This window comes from Alosa pseudoharengus, unplaced genomic scaffold, assembly GCF_046254945.1.
Source record: "Alosa pseudoharengus isolate Yale_2024_CS ecotype anadromous, Long Island Sound unplaced genomic scaffold, YU_APseudo_1.1 YU_APseudo_1.1_scf_12, whole genome shotgun sequence".
In the NCBI taxonomy this organism is placed as follows: domain Eukaryota; kingdom Metazoa; phylum Chordata; class Actinopteri; order Clupeiformes; family Clupeidae; genus Alosa; species Alosa pseudoharengus.
The window spans coordinates 27,449,623-27,471,001 of NW_027468587.1; the positions used below are offsets into that span (position 1 = coordinate 27,449,623).

At 44.8% G+C, this 21,379-nt stretch overlaps 1 protein-coding gene and 1 long non-coding RNA gene across 2 annotated transcripts in view; both read right to left on the reverse strand.

The window, feature by feature from the left end:
- The window catches only part of vars1 (valyl-tRNA synthetase 1), a 22,242-nt gene extending 12,024 nt beyond the window's left edge, over positions 1 to 10,218 (reverse strand). Inside the window, exons 1-12 of the mRNA XM_076280624.1 lie at positions 10,129 to 10,218; positions 8,924 to 9,285; positions 8,669 to 8,812; positions 8,356 to 8,551; positions 8,005 to 8,123; positions 6,665 to 6,737; positions 5,488 to 5,588; positions 5,034 to 5,161; positions 4,384 to 4,548; positions 4,204 to 4,285; positions 3,957 to 4,076; positions 3,632 to 3,740 (exon numbers count right to left, since the gene is read on the reverse strand). Coding sequence (XP_076136739.1) covers positions 3,632 to 3,740; positions 3,957 to 4,076; positions 4,204 to 4,285; positions 4,384 to 4,548; positions 5,034 to 5,161; positions 5,488 to 5,588; positions 6,665 to 6,737; positions 8,005 to 8,123; positions 8,356 to 8,551; positions 8,669 to 8,812; positions 8,924 to 9,283 — 1,597 coding nt within the window. The 5' untranslated portion in view covers positions 9,284 to 9,285; positions 10,129 to 10,218. The remainder of the gene's footprint in view (positions 1 to 3,631; positions 3,741 to 3,956; positions 4,077 to 4,203; positions 4,286 to 4,383; positions 4,549 to 5,033; positions 5,162 to 5,487; positions 5,589 to 6,664; positions 6,738 to 8,004; positions 8,124 to 8,355; positions 8,552 to 8,668; positions 8,813 to 8,923; positions 9,286 to 10,128) is intronic.
- Positions 10,219 to 14,870: 4,652 nt separating this feature from the next.
- On the reverse strand, positions 14,871 to 17,168 carry LOC143118436 (uncharacterized). Its single transcript, XR_012986145.1, has 3 exons — positions 16,809 to 17,168; positions 16,053 to 16,183; positions 14,871 to 15,734 (listed from the first exon to the last, which is right to left on the reverse strand). It is a non-coding gene; the product is annotated as an uncharacterized LOC143118436 (long non-coding RNA).
- Between the last annotated feature and the right edge of the window lie 4,211 nt (positions 17,169 to 21,379).

The window sequence follows — 21,379 nt, forward strand, 5'->3', positions numbered from 1 at the left end:
AAGCGGCAGATTTCCTATAGGTCAGTATGCAGCGGAACAGTTGGAGTGTGCACTAGTGTCAAACATTTTAAGTGAAACACAAGGCTCATCATTTGTCACTTTAAGCAACATAACATTACTGCACTGTAGTCAGCACTAAGTCACTACACTGTAGTCAGCACTAAGTCACTGTAGTCTCACTCTAGTCAGCACTGAATCACTGTAGTCTCACTGTAGTCAGCACTAAATCACAGTAGTCTGCACTAAATCACTGTAGTCAACACGAAGTCACTGTAGTGTCACTGTAGTCAGCACTAAGTCACTGTAATCTCATTGTGGTCAGCACTAAATCACTGTAGTCAGCACTAAATCACTGTAGTCAGCACTAAATCACTGTAGTCAGCACTAAATCACTGTAGTCAGCACTAAATCACTACTGTAGTCGGCACTAAATCACTGTAGTCATCACTGTAGTCAGTAATAACTCTTCTGCAGTCTTAAGGGCATTCTCACACTGGGCATGGTTCATTTTAGAGATGCACCGATTGCAATTTTCTGGGCCGATACCGATTTTAGCCGATTCCGATTTCATTTCTTCTAACCACTTTACAGCACACACAATAAGTTATTTTACATCTTTTCTTTAATAGAACATGTTAACATAGACATTTTATGAACTTATCAATAATGGAATGGCTGTAAAAAAAATGGAACAGGTGACAGATTCTTCTTCAAGTCTAACTTCAGCTGCAGTATCAAACTATAATGCTTCCCAGTGTGGGACATTCATTCCACACACTACTAAATGCACTGTGTTATGGAACACCCATTTTTTTCTTCTCACATCCAATATCCAACTAAAAATACAAAAACAATTTTCATGATACATTTGAACATGCTACCATGGAACATATGTTCATATGGGAGGGTGAGGGAAAAGTGGGAAAATCACGCAAACACAGGGGAGAAGTGCTAATAGCAATTGATTAGGTGCTCCGCCATATGTATGAAAACAGTGCGCGTCTGTTTTGTAGGCTATTCCGAGCACCAGTTTTCTTTACTGTATGCCTAGGCTACTATGTCAAAAGCAACTTTAACTTTTGTTTGCCTTTCTAATAGGCTATCGTATGTTCACATTCACAACATCCACTTCTCCATCTGTTAGACTAGTCTTAAGGCATAGCCCTAGTCTACATGCAGTAAATAGTTTGAGTATTTTTAAGTGGAGTAGAATAGAGATGCGCGGTTCGCGGTTACAGCCGCGGACTCCGCGGTTAAACCGCGGATCGGGCGGATGACGTGAAGAAATATTATATTTTAATTAAATTCGGGCGGGTGGCGGTTGAACCAATCAAATGAAAAAAATATAGCCTATACATTGTTAAATTGTGTTACCTACATACGAAAAAAACGAGCACACTTTGAAATAGTCAAATTTTCATCAGGCAGTTTGGCCTAGTTGCTTCTATGCATGCTGCTTTGTTTATCTATCAGAGACGGTGTTGCAGAATTGGTGTATTCCGATGTTTCACTGAGCAACCCCTCACGCACGCACACACACACACACACACACACACACACACACACACACACACTAAAGGTAACAAAGCTTAAATTAAGTAGCCTATCGTAGCCTACCAGCATGTTTTTCTCTCCAGTGTGCAATAAGAAAGTAGAATAGGCTACAGTGCAAGTTGACCGATGATTCATCTCCCATGTCGCGTCTCGTTGCAGAGCCTTGGTAGGCCACTAAGCAAATCTGCAACCTATGAGCCCAGCTGCCAGTATTGGAGGAGGCCTAAACATCTCGTAGATGAGACTGACTGGGTTATTTTGTTTCATATATAAAACACATAGTCATTTTAGCCTACCATTCAGGGAATAGGCATTTAAAAGGGAGACAGATTATGGTGTGATATGACTCAGAACTGACATAGGGCAATGGCAGTGCTAGATGTTCAGAACGTAAGAGCTAAAACTTCTACAAGCTCAGTAACATCCACAGCGGAAAAAAGAAGGTAAGAAAAATAGTCGGAAAACTTAGATGTGTAAGGCAAGCAAGCAAGTTGTTACTAAAAATGTAAACATGCACGTTGCACTGCTGTGCGGTGGGTTACAGTGCGTAAAGTAGCCTAGCCTATAATGTGAATGACTTGTTATTTTTATTAAGGATTTCTTTCTTTTTGCAAAAAATAAAGTACAATAGGCATTAATTAGTAGGCTAAATAGCAGCATGTTGAAATGATGTGCTAAATTGCGTTTTTTATTACAATGATACAATTGTAGGCTACAGGCTGCGTTTTATTTGGAGACTTTTGCAGACTGAGTTTGCTGCTGATATTCTGGGGATAGGCTACAACATAGCCAATGTAGGACTTTAGCCTTTTAATATATTTGCTGCATTGGATCAGTCTTTCTAGAACAGGCAAGAGCTTTCTAGCCTCGCGTCAGCAGCACCGCATCACCCATATACATTAAAACAACCAGCGGATGGCGGGCGGGTGCGGATTTGAAAATTGGTCAAAAAACGTTGGTGCGGATGGATGGCGGATGGATGATAAGTTTTGCTATGCGGTTACGGTTGAAATAATAGCCCATCCGCGCATCTCTAGAGTAGAACTACTAGGCCTACTCTGTATGTCGCTGCTTGTTGACATCAGCTTATGATCGCTAAACTTCTTTTTAATGTCGCAATTGGTTAAATCCATTCAGCTGCGCTTGTGGTTCAGCTGTGGGCACACAATTAGCGGCAGGGAAGGGTGGTGATGAGCGCTGTTTACGTAGCCTAATGAAGTGACAGCTTAGTTAATTCCACGCAAAAGCACAGTGTTAGCTTTCTGCACATAGTAAAAACTAGGTATTAGCGCTTTCTTTCTACATCCAGCCCTGAGTGCTGGCCTTTGCTAGCTTCTTCAAACTTTGCAAACTCAGATAGGTGTTTCAAGTGCGACCCGCGAGTGCATTTGACCGGCATAAAATCGGCATGTCTCAGACTGACCGGCCGGTTGCCGGTCATGGCCGATCACGTGAAAATTGGCCAATTCCGGTCACCAGCCGATCAATCGGTGAATCTCTAATTCATGTGTACCATGCCGGAGTACGGTTCTCTCCCGTTCTTGCTCCACACTCACAATGCACACTATCAAACTGTACCCAGGAACAGTTGAGCTGCTGTGCTCTAGAATCTTTGCATAGGCTTGATCACAAGCCCAACCGTACCCCCTCCCTCTGCGGGCCCGGGTACGGTACGGAGCAATCACACTGGTCAAACGAACCAGACTTTGGTGGTCAAACGTACTCGGGTACGGTACGGATGGCGTAGTGTGAGTACGCCCTACGTCACTGTAGTCAATTCTAACTTGCTGCACTGTAGTCAGTACTAATTCACTGCAGTTAGTCCATAAGTGCAGAAGGAACTATTCTGCAGCACAAAGGCTGTTAGAACACAGAAACCTAAATGCTCCTGACTGATGACAGCTCAGAATTCTTGCCGGTTAAAAGAGGTGTCCCTCAAGGGTCCATCCTTGGTCCGGTCCTTTTCACAATTTATGTAAATATCAGTCTTTTAGTTAAGTGTGTGTGTGTGTGTGTATCAGTGTGTGTGTGTGTGTGTACACGTGTGTGTGTTTTTAACACCCTGCGAGTCTCTCACCTGAGCCTTCGATCTTGTAAGAGAAAGACACCAGCACCCCAAACTCCACCTTCTCCTTGTAACCAGGCACCGGCAGCAGCGTCCGCCCTGTCAGCTCCTTCTTATCCACCTGACACACACACACACGCACACACACACACACGCATCCACCCACAAACACACACACACACACTTTTGTTGTCAGTGTGTATTCATTTGTACAAAACGATGCTGCTTCAACTGAAACTATTTATCAGAAATCATCTGATGACCAGCTTTATATCTTAGATGGCTTAGATGACCATTGTGTGTGTGTGAGTGTGAGTGTGTGTGTGTGTGAGTGTACCTCGATGTCGGAGATGGCAGAGTTGAGTGTGCAGGACCAGTTGACGAGTCTCTTGCTGCGGTAGATCACCCCCTCCTCATGCATCCGCACGAACGCCTCCTGCACTGCATACGACAGTTTCTACACACACGCACACACACACACACACAGAGGAAGAGAGAGAGGTGGTGATGACAGTGTGTGTGTGTGTGTGTGTGTGTGTGTGTGTGTGTGTGTGTGTGTGTGTGTGTGTGTGTGTACTGCTTACAGAATCCATGGTGAAGCAGGCTCTGTCCCAGTCCAGAGAGGAACCCAACTTTTTTAGCTGGTGGTAGATACGGTCCCCCTTCCTAAGACACACACAGTCCTCATTAGTAACCTTTAGTACCATGAAGCTCTCTCCATCTCTCTCTTTCTCTCTCTCTCTCTCTGTCCTTCCCTCACTTACTCATTCTTCCACTTCCAGACCTCCGAGATGAACTGCTCTCTGCCCAGGTCGTGGCGGCTCAGGCCTCTCTCCCTCATCAGCTTCTTCTCCACCACCACTTGGGTGGCGATGCCCGCATGGTCACAGCCTGGGTTCCACAGCGTCGTCTCGCCACGCATACGGTGCCTGGCGCACACACACACACACAATCATTCATTTTATTTTTTAATTTACTGTATTATTTTTTACTTTACTGTACCAAAAAGGTCCCGTTGAGATACAATATCTCTTCTTCCAGTCCAGGTAAAGATGGCAGCAAAATAAATTACTTACAAATACAGACAAGACAAACATTAAACACGGAGCACCATACTCGTAAAGACTCAGGACATAAGGACAATATAGGCTAAAATAAGCTATGGAGATAGAAAAATAACAACGATATAAAAACACTCATTATAGTCACGCCTTGCATAAGAGACTTTAAAAAACATCTACTGTATAGAATGAGTCCAAGTTGGGAGTGCTTAAACACACACAGCTATTAAAACACACAACTGTGCTTTAAAGGGTTAACACACACACACACACACACACACACACACACACACACACACACACACACACACACACACACACACACACACACACACACACACACACACACACACCATCTGGTCAGGCAGTCCTGGATGGCGTTTGTCAGGGCATGGCCCAAGTGCAGAGAGCCGGTGACATTTGGCGGAGGGATACACATCATGAAGACGCCGCGTGGGTTGGGCTCACTCAGATTCTTCCGCTGAAAAAAACAGAACATCCCCACATGACAAAAAGGTCACACACACAGAGATTCTTTTTTTTTGCGGTGATGTATGCATGCGTTGTGCGTGTGTGTGTGTGCATGCGTTGTGTGTGTGTGCATGCATTGAGTTTGTGTGCATGCGTTGAGTGTGAATATGTGTGTGTGTGTATGCATGCGTTGTGTGTGTGTGCATGCATTGAGTTTGTGTGTGTGTGTGTGTGTGTGTGTGTGTGTGTGTGTGTGTATGCGTTGTGTATGTGTGCATGCATTGTGTGTGTGTGCATGCATTGTGTGTGTGTGCATGCATTGTGTGTGTGTCTTACCCCATACTCTGGCTTGAAGAATCCCTGCTTCTCCCACCAGCTGTACCAAGCAGCTTCCACATACTGAGGACTATAGGAGTCAGGCAGGGGACTCACCACATCTACCCCACACACACACACACACACACACACACACACACACACACACACACACACACACACACAAAACAGGTTTCAGTGTGAAAAAGAAGTTCCCACAAATTCACTCATACAGAAGAGACACACACACATGCACATAAACACAACAAAAACACCCACACCCACAGACACACCCACACACACCCACACCCACACACACCCACACCCACAGACACACCCACACACACCCACACCCACACACACCCACACCCACACACTAGGGCTGTCAATCTTCCTCCATAATCCCATCTGAATTTCATTCATTATTATTTTTAACAAACGATTTATATTTGAATATTTAATGCTCAAATTTGGCCTTTTATTAATATATACACTGTATAAACAGGCTTATGCATTACCAATGCCTCTATAAATGCGTGGTTGACTTGTTATATTGAACAAAAGCTCAAGTCTACCAACGATATCCGTGCAACTTGAGTGGTTTTAGTTTCTTTTGGGCAGACGTGCACACACACTGAATGAACACTCAGACCACTACCACTTAATTGTATGCCTCTATGTTTGATGACGCCAAATTAGCAAGCATTTTCCTGACAGGGGAAAAGTTTGCTATCTGTTTTTCTATCGGCCCGCGATTCCATGAACCATTATGCCGCAAATTATCCCTATCAGACAAGTGACAAAAGCACTGGACATAGAGGAGGGAGGCATAAACCCGGCAGGCTAATTTCTTTAGCTGCGGTTTCTCGCCCTCGGACCGTTTACCTGCTTGTCAGAGTGTAGTGTTACCAGATGTGCACTCAGGCTGCTCGCTGTCGAGTGATATTTCATTTTGGCCTACATATTCTACAGATTACAACATTGTTAGGCTACTTGTTATTTTTCCGTTTTCTGATGGAAATCCAAAAATGTCCAGTCATCTCTTAATTGGTCAGGAGTGGTGATCTCCGTGGATGCATCGCATTCTGCCATTTTTAGATCACAATCACACATATAGGCATTAGATCTCTCTCTCTCTCACACACACACATCACATTCACACACAATCTCTACATCTCTTTTAACACACGTGTGTTACCTTTCTTCTCTCCGAGGGGTGTTGGTGTGTTGTAGGTGATCACACCCAACTCCTTCTTCTCTGGTTTCTTTTTCTGTTACACAAACACACACACACAAAACAGAGTGAAGGATAAGCTCTCATAAATACACTCATACACAAGAGACACACAAGCACATTCCAACAACAACAACAACTCTCTACAAACATTCACATACAACACAGTGCAGACACGCACGCACACCCAATTCAACAACATAACCCAGACACACAGGGAGGGGGGGGGGGGCTACATAGGGCCTACAAAATTGGATCAACACAAACAGCAGGTTGAGATGGGGGGTTTAGGCCATCAACCCATCAGTCAACCAACTTCTGGCACCTATGAACAGGTATTTCATCACAGTTCCACAGTGACCTCAAGCCCTTTGAGAACTTGTGGCGTGACATTCTGAAGGCTAACAGGAATTGTGGAATGTAGTTCCTAAGGCCTATATCTGCGCGCGCGCACACACACACACACACACACACACATACACAGTTCAACAACAACAATATACCCCTCCACACAAACACACACAGCGCAACTCAACAAAAAACATCATACCCTTCCACACACATCTGCACACACACACACACGTGTGACTACCTCTGTGGCAGGAACACAACACACACACACACACACACACACACACACACACACACACACACACGTGACTACCTCCGTGGTGGGAACACAATACACACACACACACACACACACACACACACACACGTGTGACTACCTCTGTGGCGGGAACACAATATACACACATACGCAAACTGTGCAGTCGTGAGTTCCTACGTAGGCGAAATTTGTTCATCGTAAACACAGCCACGTTGAAGCCTGCAGTAATGTTTTTCACGGATGTTATGGCAGTCCACTCTGCTTATTGTTTTCCGAGAATGTTGCAGTCCTGTTTGTCATTGTGCACGAAACGTCACGCCAATAAATTATCAGAAATATTGCTGGCTTGTGCGTCTTTAAGCGCCCTCTTTACGTTCGTCCTAATGCCTGTTAGTTGTCCATGGATTGGCCTATATTTGCTGTTGAAAATGGAAATGTCTTTAGACATAGAAAATCGATTTCACAATCGATTCAATGAACACTTATGTCTCAAAAATCGAGCGGGATTTTTTCACAAAAGTGACAGCCCTAGTGGCGGGAACACAATACACACACACACAAACACGTGTGACTACCTCTGTGGCGGGAACACAACACACACACAACAAACACACACACACGTGTGACCACCTCTGTGGCGGGATCACAACACACACACACACACACACACATACACACACACACGTGTGACTACCTCTGTGGAGGGTTGCTGTTTCTTCTTTTTCTCCTCCATCTCTTTCTTCTGCTGGAACTTCTCCATCTTCTCTCGCTTCTTCGCCTCCTTCTTCAGTTGTGCCTCCGTCTTCTGGGGTGCTGAGAGAGAGAGAGAGAGAGAGAGAGAGAGAGGGCCTGAGTCTCACACACACATGCAGACACACATGCACATGCACACAAATCTTCTGAAAGGTTCAGATGGAGAAGACATGAGCGCCCGCGCGCACAAACACACACAAACGCACACACACACACACACGCATGCACACACACGCACGCACGCACGCACGCACGCACGCACGCACACACACACACACACACACACACTCACCTCCAGCTGGAGCAGCATCTCCCCCTGGTGTGCTGGGTGCGGCGTTGGCATTGCCGCTGGCGTTGGCAGAGATGGGCACCATCTTCTCACAGAGGGGCACTGGGCCCAGTACCGCCAGGAACTGCGGCTGGTTCATACACGTCACAAACCAGCGCGTCACGTTCAGCAGAGACTTACGGTCAGCAGGCTCCAGCACCTACACACACACACACACACACAACACACAAAACTCTGAGTAATAGTAAAAAGGAAATTCCTCTAGCATTCTCACACTCAAACACACATCAACCCCCCCCCCCCCCCACACACTCACGTATTTGAAGGGCAGCAGAACGGCGGTGGCCACGGCGATGTCGGCCAGAGAGAGACTCTCCCCGACCAGGAAGGTTCGCGGCTTCAGTGATTGGTCCAGAGTCTTCAACAGTTTCATCAGCACTGTGCGAGAGTTCTCCTGCAGCTACACACACACACACACACACACACACACACACACATTAATAAACACACTTCAGCAGTCTCATCAGCACAGCACAAGAGTTCTGGAGCTACACACCACACACACACACACCTTCTTGTCGAGCCCTTTGGCGCCCAGCAGGGGGAAGACGACGGCGCAGGCGATGGGTGTGATCTCGTTCTGGGCGTAACTGATCCACTGCCACACGCGGCTCTGCTGCTGATGTCCACTCCCCACACGGCTGGCGCGCGACGCCAGGTACCAGCCCACCGCGCTGGAGCCCCACAGCGCCCCCTGGCTGCCGCCGCCCGCATCGCCCGGCACCAGCGCCGGCCGCGCCGTCCACCCCGCCAACCCCGCTGGGGGCATCTCCGTGACGATGCGCGGAGGGGGGGTGCAGTACTGGCCAGCGATCAGCGGCAGGAGACTCTTAAAGTCATCAGGGTGGGATGACACGTACAACACATCCATCACTGCGGAGAGAGAGAGGGAGAGGGAGAGAGAGGGAGAGTGAGAGAGGGGGGGGAGAGAGAGAGAGAGGGAGAGAGAGCGAGAGAGGGAGAGAGAGTGAGAGAGGGGGAGAGAGAGAGAGAGAGAGAGAGAGAGGGAGAGAGAGAGAGAGAATGTTATAAAGGGAGAGCTGACAAACCTGTTGGCCCGCATGCCCTGGGAAATGCCCAGGCCATCAGCTGAAACCAGTGCGAATGGGAGAAGTGACGGCTTGTTGTGCCACTGCACACTGTGCAAACTTTTACTGATGGCTGTAACATTCTTCAATTCTTACTTAAAAACACAGGACTGAGGTAGGAAGTGCTGTTCTGTTCTGGGTGCTCCTGAGTGCTCAGCAACTGCTCGCTGATGTGTCATTTTAAAGAGTTCAACAGACAGTGTGCGGAGCAAAAAACTATCACTTCCTCCAGTCATAAGGGAGCAGAGCGGTCATAGCATAGGCATCTCTTTACTAATGAATCAGATGTTCAGTTCTGACGGTAGAAGTGTTACTGATCAACTTAATTAAACGTGTCCCAGACCAATGTTATAGGTGTAGGACTACGTTTACTGAGAGCCAGTGCTACTGGCACAGTAGCGTTACCTCTGAGAGGGCTGCTCCAGCTACAGTAACTACCATCAGCTGATAATTGGCTAACATGTCCGAAATAGCGAAGCTACCCAGGCCAGCAAAGCACGGATAGCCTTCAAGCCAACTAACACTGGTGACTGGTATAGTTTCGAAGTCCTGTTAATTTACACATACGCAGACATGTACAGTCTACAGCAGCCTATTCATATGCATATTACAATGATAACATACTTACCTAAAGATTACAGAAGTATGAAACGTCAGCTTAACCACACATGCACAGTACCCACATGAAACCCGGTTGCCGTAAAGCTGACTGTTCAGACGTAAACCACGCCGTCTGATGCAACACAGCAACAACTCCTTCTCCTTCTTCTACATCATTAGGGTCGGCAAACCAACTTAAACGTGCATTACCGCCACCGGCTGGACTGGAGTGTGGAACGACATGGGAACAAATGAAAAACAAATTTTACCTATCTCTGTTTGTAAAATATATTATATTTAATAATGTTTTAGCTTTATCTCTGTTTCTTGATAACAAAGAGGTATATATCTGATTTGTCACTTGATGCTTTCCCTATCACCATTCTCTGTGACAGAAGAAACTGATTTCTCTCATTTTCACAGTACTAGCCTACTATACTGCTACTCTTACTACTACTACTACTACTACTAACTAGATGTACAATACAAAATATGACCGCCGCCCAGTCCAGCACATTTTTTCCACAAAAATAAATCACGCTGAAAGGCCTATATGATTCTAACTGTCTCACTAAATTGCATTAGCCACACTCAATTCTCACTGGTATCTGCTAGACAACAAGTACCAAAACATGATTAGTTCATAGATTTCACATGTAAAATTCATTTCGAATTGTGTGCATGTGTGTGTGTACACGTTTATGTTTATGTGTGTGGGTGTGTGTGTGTGTGTGTGTGTGTGTGTGTGTGTGTGTGTGCGTGCTTGTGTGTTTGCCTGCGTATGTGTGTTTGTGCATGTGCATCTTGCCTGTTCATAATTCTGAGAAATTCTTGAATTGTGTGCATGTGTGCGTGTACACGTTTATGTTTATGTGTGTGGGTGTGTGTGTGTGTGTGTGCGTGCTTGTGTGTTTGCCTGCGTATGTGTGTTTGTGCATGCATGCGTACATACTGTGTGAGTATGTGTCATACGTATGATTACTGTGAATGTATGTGTGTGCGTGTGTATCTGTTTATGCACATGTGTGCACATGGAATGGGTTAACATGACCCCTGGAGGCAAACATACGGAAAAAATTGGTCATCCTAGGCCCTACGGTTCTCAAGATATTCACAGAAAACTGTGTCTGCCCTACCCTCCTTTCGGGGGGTCCAGTACAGCGGGGGGGCTACAGATCAAAACGAAAAACGATGGTTCCATGCTATCCATGTGGGGGTACATGCCCACCAAGTTTCGTGTACCCCGGTCTTTCAGTGTCCCGGGAATCCTTGTTGGTGTACGGTCACTAAATGTACACATAAATTATTTTATTGTAAGGCCCCCCATGAACGAAAGTTCACAAAACTTGGCATGCATTTGGAGGGTGTCATAATGATCCTACACTTTCAATTTCGTGCAGTTTTGACTATGTCAGCCAGAGATATTGTGATGAAAACACCAAATTTTTTGCTTTTTAATTTTTAACTAGGTGGCGCTATACATGAAATAAGTGGTAATGGGATGGGTTGACATGCCCCCTTAAGACCAACATACAAAAAAAAGGTGGACCTCCTAGGCTCTACGGTTCTCGAGATATTCACAGAAAACTGTCTCCGGCCACCTACAGGCCAGTTGGTGTATAGTAACATAAATTAATTTATTGTGTGGCCCCCCATGAACGGAATTCCACGAAACTTGGCATGCATTCAGAGGGTGTCATAATGATCCTACACTTCCAATTTCGTGCAGTTTTGACTATGTTAGGTCACAGATACCTGCGATTACAACACCTCATTTTTACTTTTTTGTGTTTAACTAGGTGGCGCTATACATGAAATGAGTGGTTATGGAATGGGTTGACATGGCCCCTTGAGATCAACATACAAAATGCAAAAATGGTCCTCCTAAACCTTACGGTTCTCGAGATATTCACAGAAAACTGTGTCTGCCCTACCCTCCTTTCGGGGGGTGCAGTCCAGCGGGGGGGCTACAGATCAAAACGAAAAACGATGGTTCCATGCTATCCATAAGGGGTTACATGCCCACCAAGTTTCGTGTACCCCGGTCTTTCAGTGTCCCGGGACTCATTGACGGAAATTTGGGCATGCGAAAAAGAAAAAAAAAAAAAAACAATTCTGACTAAACCTATATGACCGCCGCTTTGCTGCTCGGCAGTCATAATAATAATAATAATAATAATTAGTTTTATTTGTATAGCACCTTTCATACACAGAATGCAGCTCAAAGTGCTTTACATTTGGAGTATTTAACACAATAATAGAATTTTCCAGTAGGCCATTGATGCATCCCATTTGCCTACAAGAGAAGCCCTGTATCCCCTATTCTATAGAGAACCCTGTATCCCCTATTCTATTATAGAGAACCCTGTTATCCCCTATTCCATTATAGAGAACCTTGTATCTCCTAATCTATTATAGAGAACCCTCTATCCCCTATTCTATTCTAGAGAACCCTGTATCCCCTATTCCAGAGAACCCTGTATCCCCTATAGAGAACCCTGTATCCCCTATTCTATTATAGAGAACCCTGTATCCCCTATTCTATTCTAGAGAACCCTGTATCCCCTATTCCAGAGAACCCTGTATCCCCTATAGAGAACCCTGTATCCCCTATTCTATTATAGAGAACCCTGTATCCCCTATAGAGAACCCTGTATCCTCTATTTTATTACAGAAAACCCTGTATCCTAGCCTGACGAGCCAGACCCACATTAAAATGTAGGGTCTGGGCACTCACTGTTGGCAGTGCTCAGTCCGAGGGGCGGGATAATCGGTTGTTTTTCAAATTCCCTCTGCACACAATAGGACAGCACTATGAGTCCCATGTGTTTTCCCACCAGCGGAGCTAGTTGGCTGGCTTTTGCCAACTTAAAAAAAGCTTAACTCGTGTCACACTGTTCGCCAACAGCAACATCCATCTTCTTTGTTTTCAAGTAGCAGGGAATTCAAGCCAAACCGTTGCAACTCTGCCATCAATCATTATGTTAAGCCCGCCTAACAACTCTATACACGATTTGATTGGCCTGATAGAAGTTTAATTTTTCGAGCTCACAAGCCAACGGAGAGTTGCTAGACTAGCCCGCTAGGGTGCGTCTAGATTTCTAGGCTACCTGTATCCCCTATTCTATAGAGAACCCTGTATCTCCTAATCTATTATAGAGAACCATGTCCCTATCGCTCAAAATCGGACCGATTTGAGTGCTGAAAGGCTGCAGAAAAATGTGGATTAGGACTTTTAAATCAAATTTGTTCTGCAATGGATTTTTTCATGGGTAAAGTCTATTGATAGAGGGGGGTCTTCAGTATCGAAATACGGTGTCATTTCCCACCATGCATAATTGGTTTTGAGCGATAGGGACCAATTTAGGTGCTGAAATTATGGCAAAATATGAAATACAGGCTATAGACTTTTACACTGATTTTTCATCCATTTTCATATGAAATAGGGGAGACCCTAGTATCCAGATGTGGTGGAATTTCTCGCACCAAATGAGTTTTGTGCGGTAGGGACCAATTATAGTGCAGAAAATCTTCAAATCTGCAATATAGCCTTTTACATTTGGAGTGTGAAGTGCATGTTGTTGTCAATGTGACAGGAGGGGGCGCTAAAGTCATGAAGAACGCCATGGTTTTGTTACATTCCATTCCATTCTATTCAGACCGACGGGACTGATGAGCAGTCTGTGGCCAGCTGCAGGTCTAGTTTCAGTCTCGGAAATGGTACAACTTTGATAACTTTGGCTAGCTAGCCTAATGTTATTCTAATGGAATAATGCAATTTTTTTCGCATCCCTTGGATGTTTGTTTGTTATAGGCCTACACTGTAAAACCCGACAAGTTAATTGAACTCAAAAAAATTGGTGAAACCGATTACACAAAAAAATTTAAGTAATAGTAACTCGGTTTTGCTAAGTCAAAGAAACTTACCTTTTTTAATTAGTCTTCACTAGCAAATTTTGAGTGTGTTCAACAAGGTTTTTTTAAGTTAAAGAAACATCAACTACATGAGTTCACGGTAATTAATAAAATTAAGCTTAGATAGCTTAATTGGATTTATTGATGTCAGCCTGAAATATTTCATTTTGCTTCAACCAATTCTTTAAATTAAATTTAAAACTTAAAAGTTTTAATTTCCAGAAAGTTGAACAAACTTGTCAATTTTGATTAGTTTCAACTAAGGACTTGAAAGAAAATTATTAAAAAGGTTGACAAAGGCCAGTGAAATTCTTCTTAATCTTTTATTTTCATGTAAACCATGGAAACAAATACAGGTTGGAGTTCAGAACAGGGCTGTAGTGGAGGCTAAATTCAAATAAACACAGTTTAGATCAAGGGCATAAAGACTAGATAGATAGATAGATCGATAGACAGATAGATAGATAGATAGATAGATAGATACTATCTATCTAGATAGATAGATAGATAGATAGATACTTTATGACAAATGCCTGACCAATGCTAGGAAATTCAACAATCATTTCAATCCAAAACAACAGGAGTCTTCTTTGGGCAGAGGGATGCATTTGCACTGTTCGTGCTGATCAGAATGAGTTCAACAGTAAGGTCCTCAATATCTGGGAACTCCGATTGAGAGACCTGAAGAAATGAACAAAGAACAATTGTGTGTTAATTGAATATCTAATAGGCATTACATGTCAAGTGATACCATGTCATATTAAGTTTAACATTTTATCTTCAAACTTTTCCAGGGCAGTTGCATTATTGAAATAATTACTTGAAATAATACTAAGTAACTTCCCTGGAGTTTCTTGGTGAAAAAACAAACAGAAAAACAAAAGCTTGAAATGTAACTCCAGCGTTATTCGACACATAGCCCTGTTGTTCGAGGTCACGGCTGTTCGTAAGAATAAAATTAAAAGAATTAAAAAAATTGGTGCAACATAGACTGAGTAGTGGCCCAGCAGCTATTGATAACCTACCAGGGAATTTGGCTTTAGTTTCAGTTCAGTTCAAATGCCTTGTTAGGTTAGTTTAAAGGGGTGGTTCAGGATTTTGGACATAGGACCTCATTTCCAAGTTACCAAGTGTGATATTACATTAATACACAGGATTAGGTGTTATAATCCCTTGTGCCAAGATCCAAGATAAAAACACAAGTTGGAGACCGTTTTCAACACGTTTCATCCAGTCCTTCTAGTTGCAGAGTTCGCAGGTGCTAGGCTGGCGCGAGTCAACAGTATGTGTAAGCCTGCCACTAAAAACAGTCTTACCCACTCCATAGTACACCGAGGCAAATAAATATAACGCCTGAATAGACGAGGACTGGGTGAAACGTGTTAAAAACGGTCTCCACTGATAAATAACACACTTGCTAACTTGGAAATTAGGTCCTATGTCCAAAATCCTGAACCACCCATTTAAGCTGCTGGACCAGTATTTGCTTTATGTTGTATACTCAATTTTCTCATTGTTTTTCATTCTAATAGCATGCGTTGACCTCGAAACAACAGGCCATGGGTCGCTTAATGCCACAGTTACGCTTTAACTGTCATGTCAATAGAAAACATACTTACTTACATCCCATGTCTTTAGAAAAGTGGCATCATCCTCATGGAGGTAGAAAGGAAGGCCACGGAGCGCCACAGCACGTCGGATATTTACATCTGAGGATCCCTGCATGAGAAAACAAGCCAGTTAATAACTACAAAATGCAATTCAATAGGATTACCTTTCTTTGATAGTACAGCTTCTGAAACCAAAGCATTCTTTTTATCTTAAGTCCATGGAGGAGTTGTAATCTACAAGACCTCTGCTTTCAAAGGGGGTCAAGCACTCTTAGTATGTGGAAACAGGGCCATTGTTAGTAGGCGGTGTGCAATTTCGAGCAAAAACTCAAAATAGGGGGGTAAGTGTAAAGATTTAAAACACATTTGGTCAGAACCACACATGAAATGAATCTATTCCAAGTATTTGTACAAAAGAAATGCTTACCTGGGATTCCAACATGATTGCAGGCCACCACCGAACCAATAGGGAACCAATAGGCTATGTCTGCGGGGAAGGACGTCTGATATGATCTCCTTCCTTCTCAATGCCAATGTTGTTTGCATCAACTTCTGAATCTGTGAATTGAAGGACGAATACACATTTGAACATACTGACAATCTCTATTAGGACAATCCACCATCTCATGATGTCGGTTTAAATGCCACTTTAAATGCATCCTTAAATGGCCGAGAACAGTTTGCACATTAAATGGTTGTTTTCAACTACACAGCTGACATGCGAATAATACACATTCTGACTGAGCATGAACTGTGTGTGACCGTGTCAAATGAATTTAGGCTACTGACTTAAATGTGCAGACAGTCAGTAACATGACAGTGGACTAACGTTAATGGAGGAAACATTGCTAACATGCTGTAAACGATAATGTTGCAGGACCTGTGCCCTGTTATCAAGCAGTGCACCACAAAGCTTGCACTTCCAAGCTATTGTGTTAAATAGTGCTAACGGGGGTTAATTAGTTCATATTTTTAGTACTCACATTGGCAAATTGAGTTAGATCGCTGGCTGATCCAGCAAGTGCTGGCATACAGCAGCCAAATTCTTAGCTGCTAGTGCTAGCTAGTTCTAACCGGATAAAGTTACGTCACGTAGCCTAAGACAATATTTTCAAACATTCGGGTTTTTAAACAATATGATAAAGGACGTGCTTTAGGGTCAACATGCACCTCACTTTTCCACGTTTAATTGCGGTTTTTCTCTCTTCTCGTCGTCTCCTCTCTCGTTGTCTATTTTCACTGCTCTTGTTCTCGTCTCTTGTCATCTGGTGGTCGACCGTTGGCGGCGTCGCTTGTCACTCGGCGTTGGTGCTGTACACAAGGTCCACGTATGGCAGAAGATCCGCCTACAAATTTGCTACAATTTGCGAAGTTTCCCACGCTTTCTATTTTTTCAAATTACTTAAAGCGGATGAGTGCTGTCAACTTAAAAGTTCAAATTTGTTCAAGTAACACAGACGATTAGAGTACTATTAACTTTTTTTCATTTTTGAGTGTTTACAAATCAAAAACATTGTTTTACTTGTACTGTTCGGTTTTACAGTGTAAGCTAGATGTTACAGGGTTTGAATGGACTAGGCCTAGTTAGGCCACCGAGAACATTATACTGAGAACAAAACGCATAAGGAACACTATTTAAGCAGAGTTAAATAATGTATTATTAAATTATGCTACAGAAAGTATCCTTAGCTAACTCCATATTTAATCAAAGAAAAGCAAAACAGCTAGTCTGTCTTTACTGGGATGCGCTCAATGAATGGAACAATAGGCTTATTATAGCCTATTATAGCCTTATTATATAGGCTAGTCTCATTTCTTCATTGTTTCGCTGAAAGAGAATACAGGCTTTTCTGTCTGTTAAGACGATTTGGGGCCATTGTGTTCCATGGACCATCAGGAAAGTCCAACCTGTAGCTACACAGCTGTGTTTGGGGCAAATATTTCTCGTGTTGGCTTTGGCTACAGATAGCATATTAACCTCTACAAGGATCAAACTGGATCACTTGACTGCAAATGCCATTTTAAAATGTCTGAGAGGAAGGCTAAGTGAGTGAAAGATGATATTGGCACCTGCCCTAAACAGGATTATATCGTCCCTTCAACGGTTGTCAGTGCTTCCCACCCAGCCAGCTATGTGAGTCCGTGCTGCTTCCCAGTGTGTGTGTGTGTGTGTGTGTGCTGCTTCCCGGGGTGTGTTTGAGCGGAACCCCTCTTTTGCAGGATTACAGATTTGACACACCCGAGCAGCAGCCTCCGCGAGCCTCCAGGCCGCTACGTTATAATTACCGAGGGCGCGCGGGTGCCAGGCGCGCACTTTGAACACAGGCCATGGCGGATTTTTGTGCTCGGGCCAAATAAGGACCCCGACCGCGGGGAACAATGCCGGTCGTGAAAGGAACGGGGAGGGCCGGCCCAATGCAAATGCGCTCGCATTGTGCTGCTGCGAGAGCCTCCTCGAGCCCCGCGCTGCGGACGGGCCGTTTTCATGCAAGGGGCACTGCAAGCGGAGAACAACCCGAGTTAAGCGCTACCTGGAGGTGATTCGGGTGAGCCTCAAACAGGCAGGTTCACGCGTAACGCTAGCAGACGAAGTGCCTGCACGTACAGGAGTGACGGACAGGTTTGCCCTTCGCGGAGGAGCGTCGTGACAGCGTGCACCTGCCGCGAGTTTAAAGGTATGATGCTTGTGTAGCCTACGATGTCAGGTATTGTAAAGCTCTCAGTCTGAATTATAGTGCAGTTTAGCAGAGCTATAGACATACTAGCTATGTGCGGTCATCATGTAAGCGCGTAGGCTGTGTTATAACATAACTTAACATAACAACACACTCTGAACTTCTTTCATCAGGCGCCACTGCCGTTCTAAAAAGCCAGGCTGATTGTCAGCAGTTTAGGCAGACATCTCAGCAAGTTGTTCCTTTTGATTACACTTCATCTCTCTCTCTCTCTCTCTCTCCCTCTCTCTCTCTCTCACACACACACACACACACACACACACACACACACTATGTGTTGTCCGACACTTGTTGCGCTAGTCATCTTGCACGCAGACGAATCAAAGCAGCGGCAGGCAGAGTTTTGCTGCACTTTTAATTCATTCAAAGTTCATTCATCAGTTCGACATCATGAACACACACACACACACACACACACACACACACACACACACACACAGACGGCTTTATTTTGCCACAATAAGCTCTTCTGGTGAAAACGCGATTATCTGCTGCGCGCGGATGCGCGGGCTCGCATTCAGGGCATGCATGAGAATGCATGAGAAAAGCCTCGCGCACAATAGGCTCGGTTGGAGTTTGTCTGCCGGTTTGGGTATGGGAAGCGCCAATGCTCTCCTGAATATTGATATTCTCTCTGCTGTGAGAAACAGAAATTCTCTCTCTCTCTTTCTCTCTCTCTCTATCTATCTATCTATCTATCTGTGTGTGTGTTTGTGTGTGTGTGTGTACTTGAGAGGTTTTTCTATACTTCATAAGTGAGTAATGGTGTGGTGTTGGGAGTTGGGAGCCTCCTCGTGTGTGTGTGTGTTTGAGTGTGTGTACTTGAGAGGTTTTCCTGCTTCATAAGGGTGGTGTGTAATGGTGTGGTGTTGGGAGCCTTCTCCTCCTCATGTGTTTGTAGCTGGTATGAAGTGGGACTCTGACAGAAGCAAACAGCAGAGTGGCTCAGCAGGACTGTGGGGCTGCAACCACAGGGAGATAGAGTTGGGAACCACACACACACACACACACACACACACACACACACACACACACACACACACACACACACACAGATACTCACTCACACACACACACACACACAGACCGACAGAGAGAGAGAGACAGAGAGAGAGAGAGAGACATACACACACAGCTTGATTAAGATTCACTGCAGGAACATCAAAGACTCAAAGGGTTTCCAGAACAATTACCCCATTCTGCCCTGATGCACCCCAACTGCCCCCCCCCCCCCCCTGTCCATCTACTCCCCCCCCCCCCTGTCCATCTACCCCCTGCCCCCACCCCCCCTTTCCACCTGATTAAACGCCAGCCCTCTGGAGCTGACTCTGCAGCCACAAGACAACTTCAGCTTGATGTGTGTGAGTAGGCCCTTACACACTGCCAAAATTATGTACCAAATTCGCGGAACGCCTGTCCTTTTCACATAGACCGAGGCGGGACGAAGTGTCGGCAAATTTACTACCAAGCACCCTAGACATTTTGCCGAATCGTAAGTTCAGACACCAGTGTGAAAACGTTAAGGCGGAAAGGGGGGACGTGGGCGGGCGTTTTGATGACACTACATATGTCCAACCCACAACAGGAGATTTAAAATCTGACCGATCAAAAGCAGCAATAGCAGATAGCACGTAAGGACAATGAACTCTTACCTTTATGGTAGTACCCATAGTTAGTCCAGTGTTATTTCCGTCATGCAATCTTCTCAATATGAGCTAGTTAGAGATAGAGATAGCCTGGCCATATTCTTCTATCACACAGGTCTGACTAAATTCAAAGTTTCACTCCAGAAACACTTTGTTGTAGCCTATGGACCTTGCGCAAAACTTCCGACAACAGGCTTTACCCTTTCAAACTGTCATGTAATATTATATACAGTTTCTGGCATCCATAACAAAAGCATTTGTAGATGAATGATGAACATAGCTGACTCATCTTTAGGGAATAGCAACGTTGCTCTCTTTCAATAACATGACGCACAATTTTATTTTCATACATTAATTTGATTAACAGGCTAGACTAGGCTACATGGCGATCAAGCACACTGAAAATGTTTTATAATAATAATAAGCTTTATTTGTATAGTGTAAAGGAGTCGACACTATGGGGAGACACGGACGCAGCGAATAGGTTTTAAAGCCCGAACACGGGGAAACTTTAATCACCGTAAACTTAGCTCGCATATCAGTTTTTAGATACACACAAGTCGCGCCACTGAACGTCAACAGAATGCGACACCGTAAACAGTACACAACAACTCAACAGATAAAAGCGCAGGCTGTGACTGCAACAATACCATACAAGTGAACAACACGTAATGGCTGGCTGTGAAGTATGTACAGTGTGGTGCCCCTACACATGCCCCCCCACAAAGACAGACAAGTTCATCCGGTGAGGTGGGCGCAGTGCTCGGCCAAACTTGCTCTGGCCATCAGGCACTGGGGCCGCAGGAACCGGAAGTTCAGGGTTCGTTGACTGTGGAAGCGTGGTAGATGGGGGACGGCCCAGCCGTGGGGGCTGGGCAACCACCACCGGAGAGTCCAATTTCAAGTGAGCGGGTTTAAGGCGATCCACTGACACCCGGTCTCGCTTGCCCCCGATGTCGAGGACAAAAAATTTGTCCCCCGTCTCCAGCACCCGGAACGGGCCATCATAGGGTGGACGCACACCCGCACCGCTGAAAGGAACGTCCGCCAAATGCAGTCCACTGATGGCAGTCCTGTACGCCTGAACGTCAGCGTCATGGACCTGGTCCGCCGCCATACGTGCATAATCCACTCCAAGATGCACTGCTCCCGCAAAATGACGAGAAAGACAGGTCTGCCACATGATTGTCCTTTCCTGCCACATGACGAATATCCGTTGTGAACTCTGAAATAAAAGAAAGCTGACGTTGCTGCTGGGCAGACCATGGCTCCGAAACCTTGGCCATGGCAAAGGTTAAAGGCTTTTGGTCCACAAAGGCAGTGAATGATCGGCCTTCCAGAAGGAAACGGAAGTGTCGTATGGCCAGGAAAAG